Here is a 16,457-nt window from a genome sequence, read left to right on the forward strand (position 1 = left end):
TTCTTGGTGTGTGACTTACATTGCTTTGGATCTAAGGTAGATTCATGTATTACATTGATATTTAGGGCTAAACCTCTCTATTTGCCATGATTTTAGTATATAGCTCTTATAATTATATGTCTCTCATTATTGGACAACACTCTTTATATAGATACATGAACATGCCCTAGAAATCAACATGATATGAGAATTTTAGGCTATTATCATCATTGATTCATTACTTGCAAAATTACAAATATGGAACTCGTATGTCGTAATATGCTATCGAATATGATTTTGATTTATGTATGTTGTGGTGTGATGCTATTATATGTGTGTGATGTGATGGAGTTGGTGGAGAGTTGTGAAAGTTTTGTGGTTGGTTCGACCCTCTCTACCGGATGTGATATTGGTATGGAGCGTATGGGGTCGGCGCTAACACAATGGATGACCTTGTGGGCCACACTCTCATACAACGTGGATACCAACTTGTCATATTGCTTTTGGTTGTTTATTACAAATGGTGTGATATTATGTATGTGTGACGTGATGGAGTTGGTGAAGGGTTGTAAGAGTAGTGTGGTTGGTTCGACCCTCTCTACTGGATGTGATATAGGTATGGAGCGTATGGGGTCGGCGCTAACACAATGGATGACCTTGTGGGCCACACTCTTACATAAGGTGGACACCAACTCGTCATGTCGCTTTTTGTTGTTTGTTACATATGTGGTACATTTTATTTCTAATGGTCACAACTCGGATACTATACTTGGACATCTCCTCATGATAAGTGGTTGTCTATTTGTTTTGGTAGCTCTTGAAACTGTCTATTGAGGCTTTAGAGGTTTCGAAATCTACTTGTTGGGGTCTGACCCAACCTTTTATTTTTCAGGACAAGGAAATCGGGAAGTGCCACCTGCTTGAGTCATAGTTAGCCTTGGAGGAGTTTCTTTAGTGATTTTCTTTCTTTCTTTAGGTAGTTATTTGGAGTTGTATCTCCTAAACACTTGGTGTTATTTATGTTTTATCTTGTCCGACATTTGTGTCGATGATTTAGAGACATCCTATGAGTTTTGAGAAACTTGGTAAAGTTTCAGTAGTTGATTTATTGTTACTTTTTGAGCTTCATGTTCGATACTATTTGTCTCCTTGATGAGTATATCGTATATGTTTACTGTTCTGCGAAGAAATGCTTTAAGTTTAGGTTTTCATGGCGGCCGACGTGGAAATCTGGATTTGGGGTGTTACAAAGTGGTATCAGAGCTCTAGGTTCATAAATCCTAGGGATTGTGTCTAGGGCTATTAGACAGTTAGAAGCAGTAGTGGCACTTTAATCTTTCCTTGGTTTTTGTGCGTGACATTAATTTAGTTTATCTCCTTATTCTTCTCTTGATTAGATTCATGGACGGAGATGGAGTTATTGGTAGGGGACGTCGTAGTGCTCGCATCCGAGGTCGAGGTACAAGCCGAGGTACAGGCCGAGGTGTAGGCAGGGGAACAGGCCGAGGTGCAGGCAAGGCGATAGGTCGAGGAGTCCTTGCCGAGGAAAGAGGATCGACAGGAACTGTGGGTACAACGGCGCAGGCTGAGAGCAGTGCAACTCCAGTTCAAAATCCGAATGAAGGGGCAACGGTGACCATTGACGCAACTGCATTGCAAGATTTGATTAACATTGCAGCGGAGGCTAAAATGCGGGAGCGAGATCGGGTTCAGGTTCCAACACGGGAAACAGGAGGTCTTGTGGTACCTGTGGTGAATCAGAGACCACCGACTGAGATGACTTGGGTGCAACATTATCATCATTTCACGAAGATGGGACCACTTGTATTTGATGGAACCGCGGGACCTTTAGGAGCACATGCATGGTGCCAGAAGATGGATAGGATTTTGCAGAATCTCGAGTGCTCAGATGTGTATAAGCAGAGAATGGCAGTGTTTCAGTTGGAAGGAAATGCCGCTTCTTGGTGGGATACAGAGGCTCGGTTAGTAGATCCTATGGCTATGACATGGACACAGTTTAAGGATGTATTCAAGGCAAATTATTTTCCATATTCAACACAACAGAAAGTATCAAGAGAATTTCAAAATTTGAAGCAGGGAGAGAATCAGACAGTCTTAGAGTATGAGCAGGAGTTTCATCGACTGTCATTGTTTGCAACTCACTTGATCCCTACTGAACAGTATAAGATTGAGAGATTCGTGAATGGGTTGCTCCCTAACATTGCGAGACAAATCATTGGGCAACCTAGTTTTGACACTTATCATAAAGTGGTGACATGTGCTAAGGCACAAGATGACTACATTCAAGAGATGAGGAAGTAGAGGAGTGTCAAGGGAGAGATGGGACATAACCAGAAATGGAGTGGTAATAACAACAAGAACGGTGGTAAGAATCGAAGTGACCGCTATCATGGACAACGTGATGGCAAGAGGCCTCGTACAGATCGAGATGATAGAGCAGTGGTAGCAACTGGTGGACAACCAGAACCACTGAATGGCAACTGGGGAAGACAGAGAGCTTTCCAGGGAATTTGTTACACTTGTCATGGGCAGGGTCATAAAGCAATTGATTGTCCTAGGAAGAATGAGACTCGAATTGGTAATCAAGGGCGACAACATGATCATAATCAACAAGGGAGGTTGCAGGGACGGGGTCAGCAGCTGCAGCTGAATGCCGTAGTTCCTAGGGATGTTGGAGCACCTGCTGAGGTGGTTGAAGGTACATTTCTTATCCATAGTAATCTGGGAAGAGTATTATTTGATCCTGGTGCCATGGGTACATTTATTTCTTCTTCTTTTGTACGCACTTTGCCTATTGTGTTAGATCGATGTGTGAGCCCTTTCGTTGTATCGTCACCTTGGGGTGGGTCTATAGTGATAGACCACATTTGTCGGGGGTGCATTATTAAGTTAGGTGAACGTGAGTTTGCTTCAGACCTCTTTGTACTTCAGTTAGTTTACTATGATGTCATCCTAGGCATGGATTGGCTTGCTTCATATCATGCACTTGTGGACTGTTTTGCCAAGACGGTCTGATGGGCCTAAAAGGTTACCCTAAATAGGTCACCACCCGCAAGTATACGGGCGTCAAGTAATAATTCCGGTAAGACCGGTTCGTTCCTCAGAGACTAAGTGAAACCTATTCTAAGACTTGGAAGTAACTCGGGTTTGAAATTGGTTTTGGTTTTAAAATAAAATAAAATATTAAAACAAATAAAAAGATGAACTCAAATGGGGGGAGAAGTCTAGGGGTTTCGGAATCTACCACATAAAATCATCTTTAGAACAAATAGTTAAATAATCAATTCTCTTTCTTTTATAACTCGGAATTTCAGATAATGAACTATCTTAATTCCGGAAGATGTTTTCGTTTAAAACCAATAATCTATAACAATGTAATTGTTTATTTCGAAAAACAAATCTCTAAACTATTGTTTATCAATCAATAAGCATATATCATCAAAGAATCTAATCTAAGCATGATATATCAAATTTAAAAGTATAAACAATGAAAAGAAAATCAATTCTACAAATTTAAACAATTTCAACTTTAAATCACAATCAAGAGAATTAACAAAATAAAAATATGTCTCTAAAGGTTCAAGTATGGGTTTCATCCTAAAACCCTAGATGGATGGTTAGCTAATCATGGCGAATAAGATTAAATTAATATGAAGAATAAGAGAGAGAATGGAAGAAAACTAAACTTTTTCTCGCTGGAAATTGTTTCCTGTTGCAGCCAAACGCGCCTTAAGGGAAAATTAATTTCTCATCTTCTCGGAAATATTTTCCCTGTGGGAAAAGTATTTTCCAGTCTCTTTTCTCGTCTTCTTCACTGTTTTCTCTCTCTCTCTCTCTCTGATTGTTTTAAACTTCTTCCAGTACCTCTCTCTCATACAACCATGAATAAAGAAACCTCCAGAGAAACAAAAAAATGAAGAAGAAATAAAAGCAATTGATTATTTATCTCTCTTTCTCTACAAATTACTCCTTTCTCTCACTACAAATATTTCCCTCTCTCTCTCTGTTTTTTCTGTTCAAGTTGAGCTCCAAGAGAGGATGAACTCCCCAAAAACCGAGATGTTTTCTGGTTCTGTTTCTTCTCCCTTTTATATCCGAGCATCTCTTTCCCTTTCAATCTTTCTCTCTGGATTTTCTGCATCAAAGAAAGAAAGAAACAAAATACTTTCTCTATAAATCAATCTTCACATCAACAACTTCCTTTTAGCCGTCTCTAAGCCTCACTGTTAGAATTGTTCTAACCAAATCTTCCAACCGAGCTCTGAATCCCTTCTGAAAATCTTTGATTTTATCCCCAGCAACCTTGCCTGATTTCTGTCTCTCTTTCTATTCTTGGAGAGATATCAAAATATCTCTCTAATTTTCTAACGCCTTCTCTCTCTCTAGTTTTCAAATTTCTTTCCTTCTCTCTGTTTTTATAACTCTTTTCTTCATCTTTGCTTTTTCTAAATCTTTTTGTATCCAAGAGAAATCTCCCTCTATCTTTCCTTCATTAACACCTCTCTGTTTTTCTTAAAGAGGAAAAAAAGAATTGTATCTCTGTTTAGAAAGAAAGACAAATAGAAAGAAATAAAGTTTGAATTTTTCTTCCCAAAAAGTGGACATATTCCAGCCTGGCCCACGCGTTAGTACTTGATTGTTGGATATCACCCACGTTGGATATATAATCTGGACCATATTTGCTGCAACAGGGACTATCGTATTAGGGTGAGTCACAGTGAAACTGACCGTTAGATGGAAGCTCATTAATGCTGACGTTTCTGATGTTGGCTTACTCCCTTTTATGCTGTAGTGCGTCACACAGAATCAACCCCAAGTGCCTTCCCGAACAGACCGACAGAATACCGAAATTTAGCCCTTGCCATCAGATTGCACGCCACGTGTCCAGAATCTAATTTGGTCCACTAATTTTGACTCAAACTTTGACTTGGTCTAATTTGCTCTCTCGGACTCCTATTTGACTTCTGTTTTCGCCGTTGGACTCGTCTTGGGCTCTACTTTCACATGAGCACTAATATTGACCAGAATACCCTTGTCATTAAAATGACCAAAATGCCCCTCAAGTATGTCATTATCACGACGTTTTTGCCTCGAATTCCGTAAATGAAACCTGAGAAAGAAAATCAAACAAATCATCAGAGTAACTGCTCGAATTGGACTAACTAGCCTTAGTTAAGAGATTCAAATGGGACGTTTTCATGTCCCATCAAACATCCCCAAACTTAGATTTTGCTAGTCCTCGAGCAAAACAGAAAAATACAACTAAACCCAATTCACCACTTTCGTAGGGAATCACGATTGCACTTAGCCCGTGCAACAAGCCGTTAAACCTCTAGGTTACCCTAGAGGACGAGTTTTGTCTCGTGAGGGTTTGCAGTGAATATACCCACAAAATTCAAAAATCTCAAAAATGCAGAAGGGTCTAAATATGATATGGACTAAAAATGTTTATCCTGTAGATTTTCGAAAGTTAATAGAAATGAAATCCAAGTCAATCAAACCATACAAACGCTAAAAATCCTTTCACTAGTAATCAAGACCCGAAGTGCACGTGACCAGCCAATATAAGTATCATTTCGGTTCTGAAAAGACAAGACCTTGATTACCGTCTCGATACATTTCGCCTCGACTACTGCCTTACGGTCATACACTCAAAAATTAAAGTCACTCAGAGATGGCTCACTCAATGTGCGAGTATGAGTATGAAAGAAAACTCAACACATGGAAAAGATGGACTAAAAATTTGGTGAACGACTGATCTCAAAGAAAGGAAACAACCACTAATATGGAATGGGGAAGCTAACCAACTCTTCTCACCTGATCTACTTTCTAACAATGCTTCCTAGAGGTCAATAGACACTAATGATGATGTGACTAGAACTCCTGAGAACTCGACGTCTTCAAATCTTCAAGAACTACTTCAAAGGATAAACACTTAAACAAAACTACACAAACACTTTTTTTTTCTTTCTTTTTTTTTTTTTTTTTTTTTTTTTTTTTTTTTTTCTTTTTTTTCCTTTTTTTTTTTTTTTTTTTTTGATATACTTCTAGTAATAAAACTCAAAATAATACTTTCTTCACATTATTCTTTCCTTGGTAATATTCTCTTCATTTTGCTTCATGCCTTATTCTCAGGGTTCTAAATGATGGATGAGGTTCCTATCTTCCTCTAGTTGACACTGCTTTCAAGTTTCTCAGACTACAAGAGAAAGGTTCGCTTCCTGATGACATCCCTAGTGGTTGTAAAATTTGAACTCAGGAGATCAAATGAGTTCTTCTTTCAATATTGCGAGGTTGAGTAGCTCTTCACTCTACTCGGAATTAGCTCAGAAGAGATCACTCAAAACAACAAGAAAGGCTCAGAATCTCACATGGGTTAAGTCTCCACTAATGATCGATTAAGTTCTCTCAGAAAAGTCTACTCTTCACCTATCTAACACTCACATGGCTAGTGCACAGATAACCTCAAGACTCGAAATTCGTGAAAAAACCTTTAGCAAAAGCATGGTACGACCAACTAGACTCTATAACTATTAACAAGCAAAAACACTAGACTCACATTTTCAATCCAAAAATTAAAAATTTTGAACCCTTTTGAATTTTTGAAATAAGGACTTAGCAAAAAATTCAATCCCCTATCCCCAAACTTAAACCGAACATTGTCCTCAATGTTCTGAAGACTATGCAAAAAATAACAGGGTGAAGGGAAAGATATTACCTGATTCAGAAGTCCTATGCATGGGTTGCCTCCCAGAAAGCGCTAAGTTTAACGTCTTCAGCCAGACGAAACAGATGATTCGAACAATAGAAAGAATTATACCTACTGGATTACAAATATGTGATTAACTGTAAACCAATAATCGATACATCTGTGGGTCCACCCAAAACACAAAGTTTTCAGTGAACGATAGTCTCACATTTTCGTAACTTGGTGATAGTGTAAGTGAGACTATCAAGATAGAAAGGCAATCCCCAAACTTAGACGACAATAAGGTCGTTAAGTTTGGTACTGCACCAGAGAGATCACAGACCGGATAGAATGGGTCTTCATATGGATGATCGACAGAGGGAGTGAGTGCTTCAAAATCTACACATGGTTTTGAGGGACAAAATACAAAGTCTAGAGGACTATCAATGACACCCGGACTTAAACTAGGGTTCTCTAAAACAGGTACTTCGGGTTCCTTCAATGGAGAAACCCTACTATCAGACTCACAATCCCTAGAAGTCGAGTTAGATAGTCCTTCTATAATTTCTTTTATCATGTTATCATCGGTGTCCCTAAAGAATTCTAAATCTTCGCCTAAATCAGGCGAGTCAATCCTCTCATTTAGCAAATTGGTCAACCATGATTCATCATCCTCAGTTGAGTCAAACGACTTCAAATCATCTTCAACTCTAGTGAACTCTTCATTATGGTCTGAATGTATTTCAAGTTCGATACAATGAGAGGATATCTCAATATCGGGATCCACCGTTTCTGAGATTTTAGTCTCAATAACGATGTTGTCGGGAGAACTATACTCCTCTAAAATTGTATCCTCGTCATCATAGTACACAGGACACTGTGGACCGTACTCTACATTCTCATGGTGATCTTCTTCTATAACACTAGTTGTTATTTCTTGTAGAGTTCTATAGGTATTGTCATTCTTTTCTTCTAAAGTCTGACAAAACTCGAAAGTACTCTTTTGAAGATCACTAACAGTTTGGGTCAACGAAGGTGATGCTAAAGATGGAGAGTCAACCTTTTCACCGTTATCCCATTGAGGTTGAGACACGTGTGGAGCATAAGACTCTCCATTAATCCTCCTTAGCGCACTCATAGACTCTTCTAACATACTCATAGTTTCGGCCAACGAAGGTGATGCTAAAGATGAAGGATCAATGGTTTCACCGTTATCCCATTGAGGTTGAGATACGTGTGAAGCATAAAATTCTTCGTTATAATGCATGTAAGAGTCATTAGTTTCAATGTTTTCCCATTGAGGTTGGGACACATTTGGAGCATAAGACTCTCTACTATAATGCATGTAAGATGATCTGTCAGGATATCTATAATATGGTTCATAACCTTCTTGAGGTTGGTAATAATCCCTACGACCATCATTATGCACATTGTCTCTAGGACGACTACTACTATTCTGCCCATTTGCTAAATACCACCATGGTAGATTTGAAAAACTCTCGTCCCTTCTGCCATTATGTTGGGACCACGATCTATCCATTTCTCATCAATTTTTTTTTTTTTTTTTTTTTTTTTTTTTTTTTTTTTTTTAACACGAAAACCGAGGAAGCACTACGAAGATCCTAGAAGGAAAACAACCACAATCAAGCTGACTCAACCAAGCAACCTAAACAAAATCTAGACGACTGACAGGTTGGTCAATTTCACTTAAAAGTCTAGACAGCTCCTATATTGTAACAAAGCCTGAACTATAATTGTTATGAGGGTTACTCCGTCAAAGTAATACGGTCAAACAATTCTTGGTGACAACCAACGATGAACGTTGTGATAGCCGTCCAACCTTCGGTAACGTTTCCTCTTCTCGAGGTGACCTTTTAAAGAATTGATTGACTTTTTCCTTTGAGGAATGCCCAAATAAAAATTAAGTCCCTGAATTGTTTCAAAGATCCTATGAGCTCGATACCCTAAGGCCAATGTCTAAACCAGATTTTAATTTAAGTGAGGTTTAGGATTCGCAACGTTGTTTCCTAAATGGGCAAGAGATCGGTGATGAAATCCGACTCCTATCTTGTAATGGGGTTTGTGCCCTTACTAAAGACGATTAAACTAAGCAGTTCGTCAAATCAATGAGGCACACAAAAACATTCAAGTACCCACTTACAGGGGATTCGTGGGTGGTCAGAGAAATTACCTCCCGTTCAAGACGGGCGATGACCTTTGTAGACGACCCGGGCCACTATTCCCTTAAGTGTCCGAACCCGAGGCTTCTTTTTGGTTTTTCGGTTACAATTTAGCCCTTTAATTTAGGGTCAAAACTTTAATCCAAAAATAAAAACTAGAAAGTCTAAACTCTCTCTCTCACCAAAAATAAAAAAAATAAAAATAAAATTGTAAATTTCTTCTTTTCGGCTCCTCCTCCTTGTTTGCGTCTTCTCTTTCGCTCCTTAATGCCCTACAAACCAAAAATAGAGAAGCAAGTCAAAGTGGCCAAAAATCAAAACTTACCAAAAATAAAAACTTTCCAAGTTTAGAAAAAATTTAAAAACATAGTCCCCGGCAGCGGCGCCAAAAACTTGATGGGCCTAAAAGGTTACCCTAAATAGGTCACCACCCGCAAGTATACGGGCGTCAAGTAATAATTCCGGTAAGACCGGTTCGTTCCTCAGAGACTAAGTGAAACCTATTCTAAGACTTGGAAGTAACTCGGGTTTGAAATTGGTTTTGGTTTTAAAATAAAATAAAATATTAAAACAAATAAAAAGATGAACTCAAATGGGGGGAGAAGTCTAGGGGTTTCGGAATCTACCACATAAAATCATCTTTAGAACAAATAGTTAAATAATCAATTCTCTTTCTTTTATAACTCGGAATTTCAGATAATGAACTATCTTAATTCCGGAAGATGTTTTCGTTTAAAACCAATAATCTATAACAATGTAATTGTTTATTTCGAAAAACAAATCTCTAAACTATTGTTTATCAATCAATAAGCATATATCATCAAAGAATCTAATCTAAGCATGATATATCAAATTTAAAAGTATAAACAATGAAAAGAAAATCAATTCTACAAATTTAAACAATTTCAACTTTAAATCACAATCAAGAGAATTAACAAAATAAAAATATGTCTCTAAAGGTTCAAGTATGGGTTTCATCCTAAAACCCTAGATGGATGGTTAGCTAATCATGGCGAATAAGATTAAATTAATATGAAGAATAAGAGAGAGAATGGAAGAAAACTAAACTTTTTCTCGCTGGAAATTGTTTCCTGTTGCAGCCAAACGCGCCTTAAGGGAAAATTAATTTCTCATCTTCTCGGAAATATTTTCCCTGTGGGAAAAGTATTTTCCAGTCTCTTTTCTCGTCTTCTTCACTGTTTTCTCTCTCTCTCTCTCTCTGATTGTTTTAAACTTCTTCCAGTACCTCTCTCTCATACAACCATGAATAAAGAAACCTCCAGAGAAACAAAAAAATGAAGAAGAAATAAAAGCAATTGATTATTTATCTCTCTTTCTCTACAAATTACTCCTTTCTCTCACTACAAATATTTCCCTCTCTCTCTCTGTTTTTTCTGTTCAAGTTGAGCTCCAAGAGAGGATGAACTCCCCAAAAACCGAGATGTTTTCTGGTTCTGTTTCTTCTCCCTTTTATATCCGAGCATCTCTTTCCCTTTCAATCTTTCTCTCTGGATTTTCTGCATCAAAGAAAGAAAGAAACAAAATACTTTCTCTATAAATCAATCTTCACATCAACAACTTCCTTTTAGCCGTCTCTAAGCCTCACTGTTAGAATTGTTCTAACCAAATCTTCCAACCGAGCTCTGAATCCCTTCTGAAAATCTTTGATTTTATCCCCAGCAACCTTGCCTGATTTCTGTCTCTCTTTCTATTCTTGGAGAGATATCAAAATATCTCTCTAATTTTCTAACGCCTTCTCTCTCTCTAGTTTTCAAATTTCTTTCCTTCTCTCTGTTTTTATAACTCTTTTCTTCATCTTTGCTTTTTCTAAATCTTTTTGTATCCAAGAGAAATCTCCCTCTATCTTTCCTTCATTAACACCTCTCTGTTTTTCTTAAAGAGGAAAAAAAGAATTGTATCTCTGTTTAGAAAGAAAGACAAATAGAAAGAAATAAAGTTTGAATTTTTCTTCCCAAAAAGTGGACATATTCCAGCCTGGCCCACGCGTTAGTACTTGATTGTTGGATATCACCCACGTTGGATATATAATCTGGACCATATTTGCTGCAACAGGGACTATCGTATTAGGGTGAGTCACAGTGAAACTGACCGTTAGATGGAAGCTCATTAATGCTGACGTTTCTGATGTTGGCTTACTCCCTTTTATGCTGTAGTGCGTCACACAGAATCAACCCCAAGTGCCTTCCCGAACAGACCGACAGAATACCGAAATTTAGCCCTTGCCATCAGATTGCACGCCACGTGTCCAGAATCTAATTTGGTCCACTAATTTTGACTCAAACTTTGACTTGGTCTAATTTGCTCTCTCGGACTCCTATTTGACTTCTGTTTTCGCCGTTGGACTCGTCTTGGGCTCTACTTTCACATGAGCACTAATATTGACCAGAATACCCTTGTCATTAAAATGACCAAAATGCCCCTCAAGTATGTCATTATCACGACGTTTTTGCCTCGAATTCCGTAAATGAAACCTGAGAAAGAAAATCAAACAAATCATCAGAGTAACTGCTCGAATTGGACTAACTAGCCTTAGTTAAGAGATTCAAATGGGACGTTTTCATGTCCCATCACGGTCACATTTTCTCTTCCGAGTGAAGAGGTGTTGGTTGTGTCTGGACTTACGAGACAGATGAGGGAGATGCATTTGGGTAACGTGGAACTGATAGAGCATCCGGTGATGGGTAAGACGCTAGAGATGATTGATGTGGTATGTGAGTACCATGGGGTGTTCAGCGATATACCAGGGTTGCCACCATGCAGAGAGGTTGACTTCTGCATAGAGTTGGAACCGGGTACTGCACCGATAGCTAAAACTCATTACCGAATGGCTCCAGTTGAACTACGTGAGCTCAAGGACCAGATTCAACAGTTACTTGACTTGGGTTTCATACGCCAGAGTAGCTCCCCGTGGGGTGCGCCTGTTCTTTTTGTTAAAAAGAAAGACGGGTCGATGAGGTTGTGTATTGATTATAGGGAGTTGAATAAGGTTACTGTGAGGAATAAGTACCCTTTACCGAGGATCGATGACTTATTCGATCAACTGAGAGGATCCAAGTGGTTTTCGAAGATTGACTTGAGATCAGGGTATCATCAGTTACGGGTTAGAGAAGAAGACATTCCTAAGACTGCATTTGTGACACGTTATGGTTCTTATGAGTTTTTGGTTATGCCTTTTGGTTTGACTAATGCTCCAGCAGTTTTCATGGATTTGATGAATCGGGTATTTCGAGATTTCTTAGATAAGTTTGTCATCGTATTTATTGATGATATTCTTATCTACTCTAGAACTAAGGAAGATCATGAGGATCACTTGCGACAAGTACTAGAGAGACTGATGGAACATCAGTTGTATGCTAAGTTCGAGAAGTGTGAATTTTGGCAAGAAGAAGTAAAGTTCTTGGGTCATGTTATTTCTAGCATCGGATTATCAGTCGACCCTTCTAAGGTCGAGGCAGTTGAGACCGCATGAGCGGAATTATCCAACTCATGACTTAGAGTTGGCAGCTATAGTGTTTGCTTTGAAGATTTGGAGACATTATTTGTACGGAGAAAAGTTTGATCTCTTTACCGACCATAAGAGCCTCAAGTATCTATTCTCGCAAAAGGAGTTGAACATGCGCCAACGCCGATGGTTAGAGTTGATGAAAGACTATGACTTCTCGCTACAATACCACCCGGGTAAGGCTAATGTAGTAGCTGATGCATTAAGTCGACAACCAAGGGGTATCATAGCCGCATTGATGATGAATCAGTGGAAGATGTTGGAGGATGTGGCAACATATGACATTGATATGGTTGGGTCAGGAGTTGACTCGTTATTTCTGGGTAGTATGGTTGTTAGACCATCCTTACTGAACCGTATTGTGGATGCACAAGTTAACGATGAGTGGTGCCAGAAACAGGTTTTGTTAATGCAAGAAACTGAAACTGAGTTCAGTACAGGACAGGACGGAGGATTGAGATTCCAAGGGAGGTTAATTGTACCGGCAGATCCAATCTTGAGACGGGATATATTAGACGAGGCACATCGGAGTAAGTACACTGTTCATCCTGGTGGTAACAAGATGTACAAAGACTTGAAGAGGCAATATTGGTGGTCCAGAATGAAGAAAGATGTTGCTGAACATGTGAGGAAGTGTGAGGTGTGTCAGATGGTGAAAGCAGAAAATCGACATCCATTGGGACTTTTAGAACCGTTGCCTATTCCAGAGTGGAAATGGGAGAACATATCGATGGACTTCATCACAGGTTTACCGCGTTCGAGTCGAGGCTTTGATGCCATTTGGGTGATAGGTGATAGGCTGACTAAGTCGGCTCACTTCTTACCAGTGAAGACAACAGATAGTGGAGATTGACTGACACAATTTTACATTAAGGAGATTGTCAGGTTGCATGGAGTTCCAGTGTCTATTGTGTCAGATAGAGATTCATCCTTTACTTCTCGGTTTTGGAAGAGTTTTCAGGCATCTATGGGAACATCATTACATTTTAGTACAGCTTTTCACCCTCAGACCGATGGGCAGACAGAGAGAGAGTCAACAAAGTACTCGAGGATATGTTACGGTGCTCGATACTAGATCTTGGTGGTAGTTAGCAAGATCACTTGCCCTTGGTAGAGTTCGCATATAATAATAGTTACCAATCTAGCATTGGTATGGCTCCTTTCGAGGCATTATACGGGAGGCCTTGTCGATCACCATTATGTTGGACAGAGGCAGGAGATGCTAAACTAGAAGGACCAGAGGTGATTCGGGATACTTCTGAAAAGATTGCATTAATTCGGAGTAGGCTCAAAGCAGCTCAAAGTCGTCAGAAGAGTTATGCTGACAAACGACGTAGAGATTTGGAGTTTATCGTTGGAGAGGAGGTGTTATTGAAGGTGTCACCTATGAAGGGCGTTTTACGGTTTGGTAAGAAAGGAAAGTTGGCTCCAAGATACATTGGACCTTTCAGGATAGTGGCAAAGGTGGGCAAAGTGGCTTATCGCCTTGACTTGCCTGCAAGTTTGGTAGGAGTGCACAACGTATTTCATGTATCGATGCTTCGGAAGCATGTGAGAGACGAGGATCAACATTTGGTGGTTAACTACCATGATTTAGAGCTCCAACCAAATGCATCATATGAGGAGGAACCAGTTCGCATCGTTGATCGAAGAGAGCATGTGCTTCGGCGAAAGACTATTCCCATGGTCAAAGTTCAGTGGAATCATCACAATGATAAAGAGGTTACTTGGGAGCGCGAGGATGATATGCAACTTCGTTATCCCCATCTTTTCCTATTGTCAGGTACGTCCAATTTCGAGGACGAAATTTTCTTTTAGGAGGGGAGGTTGTAGTGCCCCTATTAATTTTTGGGTTGCCTTTAGTAGCAGCCCTTGTAACCCATTTAATACCCCCACAAAACACTACTGCTCAGGCACTTTTGATTTCTTTCTTTTTCATTTTTTCAACCGTGGGTTTGGGAGTGAGAAGGGGGTATTGGGTTTTTCTAGAGTGAGAAAGTGGAAAGGGGTTCTAGAGAGAGAAAGAGCTAGAAGAAGAAGAAGAGGAAGAAGGGCTTGGAGCTCGGTGATTATCTTCTTTGTTGTTCTTGGTGTGTGGCTTACATTGCTTTGGATCTAAGGTAGATTTCTACTCCTCTAGGGCTTGAATAGCCATTTTTATAGAAAACCTAGACAAACTAGATAACACCACAAACCCTAGATTTTAGTATTACTTGAACATAGATTAGGGTTCTTGACATGAATATATATACTAGAAGTAGTAGATCTATATTTGTGCAAACTCATTTCTTGGTCACTTTGAATCTCATCTATGTGTTAGATTTTGAGGATATTTGCTATAATGGCATACTTGATGAACCATACAACCTTCATTTACATTTCCATGCTAGATTCATGTATTACAATGATATTTAGGGCTAAACCTCTCTATTTGCCATGATTTTAGTATATAGCTCTTATAATTATATGTCTCTCATTATTGGACAACACTCTTTATATAGATACATGAACATGCCCTAGAAATCAACATGATATGAGAATTTTAGGCTATTATCATCATTGATTCATTACTTGCAAAATTACAAATATGGAACTCCTATGTCGTAATATGCTATCGAATATGATTTTGATTTATGTATGTTGTGGTGTGATGCTATTATATGTGTGTGATGTGATGGAGTTGGTGGAGAGTTGTGAGAGTTTTGTGGTTGGTTCGACCCTCTCTACCGGATGTGATATTGGTATGGCGCGTATGGGGTCGGCGCTAACACAATGGATGACCTTGTGGGCCACACTCTCATACTACGTGGATACCAACTTGTCATATTGCTTTTGGTTGTTTATTACAAATGGTGTGATATTATGTATGTGTGACGTGATGGAGTTGGTGAAGGGTTGTAAGAGTAGTGTGGTTGGTTCGACCCTCTCTACCGGATGTGATATAGGTATGGAGCGTATGGGGTCGGCGCTAACACAATGGATGACCTTGTGGGCCACACTCTTACATAAGGTGGACACCAACTCGTCATGTCGCTTTTTGTTGTTTGTTACATATGTGGTACATTTTATTTCTAATGGTCACAAATCGGATACTATACTTTGACATCTTCTCATGATAAGTGGTTGTCTATTTGTTTTGGTAGCTCTTGAAACTGTCTATTGAGGCTTTAGAGGTTTCGAAATCTACTTGTTGGGGTCTGACCCAACCTTTTATTTTTCAGGACAAGGAAATCGGGAAGTGCCACCTGCTTGAGTCATAGTTAGCCTTGGAGGAGTTTCTTTAGTGGTTTTCGGTCTTTCTTTAGGTAGTTATTTGGAGTTGTATCTTCTAAACACTTGGTGTTATTTATGTTTTATCTTGTCCGACATTTGTGTCGATGATTTAGAGACATCCTATGAGTTTTGAGAAACTTGGTAAAGTTTCAGTAGTTGATTTATTGTTACTTTTTGAGCTTCATGTTCGATACTATTTGTCTCCTTGATGAGTATATCGTATATGTTTACTGTTCTGCGAAGAAATGCTTTAAGTTTAGGTTTGCATGGCGGCCGACGTGGAAATCTGGATTTGGGGTGTTACAGAATATGACACCATAGAAGATGGGAAAGGAAATTTGAGGCTAATTTATAACTACCATGAAGAAAAACGTACTCACTATATTCATAACAGAAGCTCGGTCACAACACCCTTGAATCAATCGTACAGTTTCTATTCTGGATCATCATCTAAAGAAGGCATTCCTTTGCTCAGTGAAGACTATGATTTTTCTCTCGACGAAGAAATTCTTTACCTTGTTTGGGATCCAGGAGCCTTCACAGTTTCACAAACTCGAACTTCGGCTTCTTGCATTTCTCCTTTTGGAAATATCTTTCAACGATCAAATAGATGGGTTACGTTAATGGGTAATCCATCAAATAGAGGTTATCTTCAGCAACCATCTTTTGTTATGATACGAGATCTACAACCACACATTGTTCCTGGTGAGAAGATAAAAACTTTTGGGCTTAATTATGATGGGTTTAGTTTTTGTGTTGCTAGTATGTGTCAATTATATCTTATAGATACAAG

General features: G+C 39.0%; 1 protein-coding gene across 1 annotated transcript; it reads left to right on the plus strand.

Moving 5' to 3' along the window:
• The first annotated feature begins 1,308 nt into the window (after nucleotides 1-1,308).
• Nucleotides 1,309-15,698, plus strand: LOC147565257 (uncharacterized). Its single transcript, XM_086651741.1, has 2 exons — nucleotides 1,309-2,698; nucleotides 15,613-15,698. The coding sequence occupies exon 1, from the start codon at nucleotides 1,381-1,383 to the stop codon at nucleotides 2,299-2,301; it is 921 nt and encodes a 306-aa protein (XP_086507867.1). The 5' UTR covers nucleotides 1,309-1,380; the 3' UTR covers nucleotides 2,302-2,698; nucleotides 15,613-15,698.
• Nucleotides 15,699-16,457: the final 759 nt, after the last annotated feature.

Source organism: Eschscholzia californica, unplaced genomic scaffold, assembly GCF_041429995.1.
Source record: "Eschscholzia californica isolate CP2 unplaced genomic scaffold, dmEscCali1.0.p SCAF_1, whole genome shotgun sequence".
In the NCBI taxonomy this organism is placed as follows: domain Eukaryota; kingdom Viridiplantae; phylum Streptophyta; class Magnoliopsida; order Ranunculales; family Papaveraceae; genus Eschscholzia; species Eschscholzia californica.